This window comes from Fulmarus glacialis, unplaced genomic scaffold (assembly GCF_000690835.1).
Source record: "Fulmarus glacialis isolate BGI_N327 unplaced genomic scaffold, ASM69083v1 Scaffold30229, whole genome shotgun sequence".
Taxonomy (NCBI): domain Eukaryota; kingdom Metazoa; phylum Chordata; class Aves; order Procellariiformes; family Procellariidae; genus Fulmarus; species Fulmarus glacialis.
This window is the reverse complement of record NW_009233049.1, coordinates 3,636-8,932: the sequence shown is the minus strand read 5'-3', so window position 1 is coordinate 8,932 and position 5,297 is coordinate 3,636. Positions and strand designations below refer to the sequence as shown.

The 5,297-nt window shown below is 52.9% G+C and overlaps 1 protein-coding gene across 1 annotated transcript; it reads right to left on the bottom strand.

Moving 5' to 3' along the window:
- Nucleotides 1–3: 3 nt before the first annotated feature.
- GOT2 (glutamic-oxaloacetic transaminase 2, mitochondrial) lies at nucleotides 4–4,655 on the bottom strand (the record flags this gene model as incomplete). The annotated part of the gene is made up of 7 exons (XM_009585180.1): nucleotides 4,502–4,655; nucleotides 2,945–3,073; nucleotides 2,517–2,576; nucleotides 2,234–2,395; nucleotides 1,471–1,575; nucleotides 395–545; nucleotides 4–164 (listed from the first exon to the last, which is right to left on the bottom strand). Coding segments are annotated over exons 1-7 (903 nt in total), but the record flags the coding sequence as incomplete, so codon positions are not given.
- Between the last annotated feature and the right edge of the window lie 642 nt (nucleotides 4,656–5,297).

The window sequence follows — 5,297 nt, the reverse complement described above, 5'->3', positions numbered from 1 at the left end:
CTCTTTCCGAAGGTCAGGGGTGTTCAGGATGATGGAGGCGATGCGGGCTCCGTTCAGGGGTGGGTTGGAGTACATGGGACGGATGAGGATCTTCAGCTGTGATTCGACCCTCTTGGCTTCCTCTGCGTCACTGCAGACCACCGTGAAGGCACCTGCACGCTCTCCTGAAAGGGGGACAATCAGATCCCAGCCTCTGCCCTTGGATACCCAGGACCGGGTACCCAATGCTACACAGCTTTCTGTTCTCTAGAAGGGTCTCCACCAGCTCCCAGCGGGTTATCTCCTGCTGGATGAACGCAGGCAGCACAAAGACACTGGCTGCTAAACCCCAGCGGCAGCAGGGTCCCTCCAGCAGCCTGGATGAAACCCTCTCCGCACCACCTGCCCTACTCACCGTACAGCCCCATGTTCTTGGCATAGGACTGTGACAAGATGACGTTGATGCCCTGCTCGATGAAATACCGCGCAGCCCAGGCATCCCGGTTGATGTCCCCGCTGGCAAAGCCCTGGTAGGCCATGTCAAAGTACACGAGGAGGTTCCGTTTCTGCCAGCAAAGAGGGGAGAGAGTGTCACAGGAGCTGAACACCCCCCCGAGGAGCAGGGCAGCAGGCTGAAAAGAGCCACACAGGCAGCGGGCTGCTCAACTGCAACTGTGCTGCTCCAGAAGTAGAGCCATTCCCCTTTGCAACAGGGAAGGCAGCCCCAGAACTACAGCTACCCACCACACATCCAAACAGCGGGTCAGGACCCTCCCAGTGCATTTATGGGATGTGCAGTCTGGCCCAGAAGGCAGAATTGGATTCAGCAGTAATAAATCATTCCATTTCAGTGTCTCCTGTATTATCAGTTTCCAGGAAAACCACCTGGGAACCCTCTGGGCAGGTGCCAGCCCTTCCAATACCTCTAGGCAGACAACCCAGCCGCACTGCCCCTCGGTCAGGAGACCCACAGCCATCTGTAGGCCCCAGAGGCCGCTTTGCTATCTACCAATTCTCAGGACAGTACTAAGGCCTGGCATCCCCAAGCCAAATTTCACTGGCTACAGCTTGGGGGAGCGGCAGAGAGGAAGAGGAGAAGGATGAAGGAAGAACCCAGCCCTATCTGTTTCTAGCTGAAACTTGTGAGGAGACACCAGGCACGTGAAAGATCTTCCAGGATTTTTAATACACCAGCACTGGGAGACCCTCTCCAGCTATCACAGCTCACTCTTTCAACCCTGCTGCTCTCCTTTCAGGTGTCCCTACCCCAGCTTCCTGGGAAGGTGCCAGCAGAAAGTCTGACGGTCAGCTAGAAGCGTTAGGGGTGCACTTGTCTGGCTCCTGTCTTCAGTACAGGAACATGACACCCATCCGGGCTTCAGGGAAGGGAGTAACCTTTAGCGCAGTGAAGACCAGATACCGCCCATGAAAGCCCAGAGATGTGGTTTTCCCAGGAACAGCACAGTACCCCTGGGACACTCTCCTGCTCACCTTCACCATAGCAGCCATCTCCTTCCATTGCTCCTGCCGGGGATCCACTCCAGTGGGGTTGTGAGCACAAGCATGCAAGAGGATGATGCTCTTCTCTGGAATTTTCTGAGGAAGATGTTACAGAGAATAAATTATTAATGACATCTGAGCACTCTCCTCAGCAGCTGAGGTGGCACTCGTGCCCTAGACAACTTAGACAAGCTCTGCAAGGCTTCTAGCCTTCGTTTGGTGCCTTCAGGCATCATATTCAAAAATGATCAGGGAGATAGAACACCCCTCCTACGAGCAAAGGCTGAGAGAGTTGGTGTTGTTCAGCCTGGAGAAGAGAAGGCTCCGGCGAGACTTTATTGCGGCCTTTCAATACTTAAAGGGGGCTTATAAGAAAGATGGGGACAGACTTTTTAGCAGGGCCTGTTGCGATAGGACAAGGGGGAATGGTTTTAAACTAAAAGAGGGGAGATTCAGACTAGATATAGAGAAGAAATGTTTTACGATGAAGGTGATGAGACACCGGCACAGGTTGCCCAGAGAGGTGGTAGATGCCCCATCCCTGGGAACATTCAAGGTCAGGTTGGACGGGGCTCTGAGCAACCTGGTCTAGTTGAAGATGTCCCTGCCAAAAGCAGGGGGTTGGACTAGATGAACTTTAAAGGTCCCTTCCGACCCAAACTGTTCTATGATTCTATGATAGTTGGGCTAAAGCAAGATGATCACCCATCTCCCCACATCACCTCCCTGCTTCCAGGTAGGAAAGGCAACTCACAGAAATGTCATCCATGGCTCCAGAGAAGTCAAGGCTGCATGTCTTGGGGTCGTAGTAGCGGTAAGCTTGAAGTTGCAGGCCAGCGTCACGGAAAATGGGTGTGTGATTGCCCCAGGACGGTTTGGGCAGATACACATCACGGCTAGACTTGAAAAACCGTTGCTGATCAAGAGAAAGACAGAGTGTTCAAACAGGTTGAAAAGATTCAAGCAGTTAGAAAACCCCAAAGATTCAGCTCTGGTCAAAAGATTACCTTTCCTTCCCCCACCAGCCAGGGACTCACCAAAAAATTGGCTCCAATTCGCAGAGATCCAGTCCCAGAAATACCCTGCACAGTGACATACTGCAAGGGAAGAAACAAACACATGTCTGAGCAGCCACAGTATGATACAGGGAAAGCCCAGTCTCTGAGTCAGCATTGGCAGAAGCACTCTGCGACAGCTCACTCAAACAGGGACGTGGGGCTGGAGGGAACCGCGTGGGTCAGCCACTGCAGTTGCAGGGCAGGGAGTTGGAACCCCTGGCAAGGTCAAATCTCTTCCTTGGGATAGGCTATTTCACGCCAGCCTTCAGAGGAAGCAGTTATCCTTGGTCAGCTTGCAATTCAGAGGCATGAGTACCTGCCAGCCCCTCCATTTTTGCTGGGCACCCACGTACCAACCGTGCATCAGACAGTGCTACCCACCCCCTGCTCCCCAGCTCACTCCTTACCCGGCCGCTCTTGAAAGCCTCACTGTTTTCACCCAGGGCCAGTTCTGCAGATGCCCGGGTGAAATCCGCCAGCCCCCCAATGGGCAAGTACTCCTTGTCCATCTTCTTGGATGCTATCATGGCCTCCGCCTGGGAAGGAGGACACATATTCAGCAAGGAAGGCATCACTGTGGAGAGGATGGTAGACAGCTCCAAGGGTGCTTCTCTTCACATTCGCTTGCTCAAGAGGGGCAAAGGTTGGTTTAGAGGAGTTTCCCTTCAGAGATCAGGGCTCATTCAAAGCCAGGGCAGCAATAAACATTTCAGATGACACTCTGCTTTTACCACGGGGCAAGGTGCCCAGCGGCCACCAGAGCCCTCAAGTCCGTTATAAGTCAGCGCTGCTGCACAAGGACACATGTTTCTTTGCCCAAGCAGGAATTGTCCTCTAGGAAGGCAAGACTTGACTGTTACCAAAAGGCATCCCAAAACCAGGTAGGGTAGCAAGCCCTTTGTAGGGCCTCGTCATGCTGGGAGTGTTATTGAACTAGATGGAGCAGGTTAAAAAAAAACATATCCAGAAACCCCAGCCGATTTTGAAAGCAGCCTATCTGAAAGCTAGCTCACCCAACCCTTAAACATGGCTCCCCCAGCTTTGCTAATCTCTACTTCTTTCAAGCAGATCCTGCATCAGAAACCAGTCCAAGTCCTTACCTAACACAGGGTAAGAGGGTGGCAGCAAGAACAGCAGACAAGGAGCCATGCTCGGGAAAAGTGCAGTGACAGAGACATCTGGAACGCTCTGGGAGCCCCATCCATGCTCCCAGAGTGGTGGGACAGACCCTGGCAGCATTTACGTACCACCAGGAAACCGATCCTGCGACACCACACGGGCTCCCCGGTTGTGACCCAGCTGCAATACGTGACACGGGGAGAGTGAGGGCAAGGGATGGCTTTAAACCCCACACTGATGAGAAATATGGACAACGCATCCTCCCTCCGCCAAGGAGACCAGCCAGTCAATATGTGTGTCACCTGCCAGCTATTTAACGGCCTATTTCTACACTTACAGCCCTGAAAGGCTCCATAATCCCCTCAAGGGCACTGTCCACATCCAGCTCCCTGGGCTGGAGTTTTAGACTGGCTTATGGAGAAACTGGTAACAACGGCTCAGCAGAATTTCTAAGACTAATCCGTCAAGGGGACAATGTCAGCTCTTTCCCCCCATGTGGGCTGGCCCAGGGAACATCAGCCTATTCAAGAAACACCTTGAAGTTCAGAGGACAGCTGGGTTGGAGGGCTCGTGGAAGTCCACAACAAATTAGATTTACCCGGATGGGAACAGGACACGTATTCCCTGTTTTACCCCCTACTACTTAACAACTATCTCTGTTGTGTCTCAAAAGCATTAGTCCTGCTAAGGAAGACATCCAGGAACACTGTCCTGCTCTCGTAGAGAGAAAGCTTATTCTAAGGACCAACAGGCAAACCTTGCCTAGAGGCCTTCCCCCTCCCTGACCCCGCCAGGGCGCCCGACACCTGGATCTGGCCCTGCCCCGCAGCCAGCACCAGGCTCACCTTGCGAACACAGTTCAGGACGTACGGCTTCCCGTTGTCATCCCGGTACGCCCCCACACCCAGGTTCATCTTCTTGGAGTTGGTGTCGCGCTTGAAAGCTTCTGTCACCCCCAGGATGGGGTCGGGGGGACCCATCTCCACATGGGACCACCATGAGCTGAAGGGAAAAAAAGAAGCTAAGAATTAGGCTTGAGAACTGGGCAGGGACGTGCACCAACATGGCCAGAGAGAAAACCTCAAGGGAAATCTTGTCTTTAAACCACTGGAAAAGGTACAAGCAGTGGGAAGAGAATTATCCAAGGGGAAAAAAACCCAACTCCTTTATGCTCCATGATCTGGCACTGCATTTTACTTTGCAGAATGGGCAAAGAGCCTCAGTTCACTGTGGCTGAAGATAACTGACCCCCTCCAAGTCATCAATGTGTAGAAATGGCCCTGCTTGCCTCATGTGCCGACACCAGAAAGGCCCCAGGAAACAAGCCTTAAACTCTTATGCTCTGGCCAAGTGCCGCCTCTTCGCAGCCTACAGGCGGGATCGCGTAGGTTAGTCCCTTCCAGGGAACCTCGGCCAGACCCAGGCAACTGCACAAAGCACGAAAACGGAGCCTCTTCCAAACTCCTGGAAGGGCTCTTGTGCGTGAAAACTAATCTGCTTTTCCCGCAACATTGGCTGACTTAATGAAGATATTTCCCTTCCCTGCCCTACAAACTCTGCCTCGCTTCAAGAGGGATGTCATAGCCAAATGCTGTTTTCCTGGAAATCGCAGAGGACACTTTCTTCCCAGTGTGACAAGTG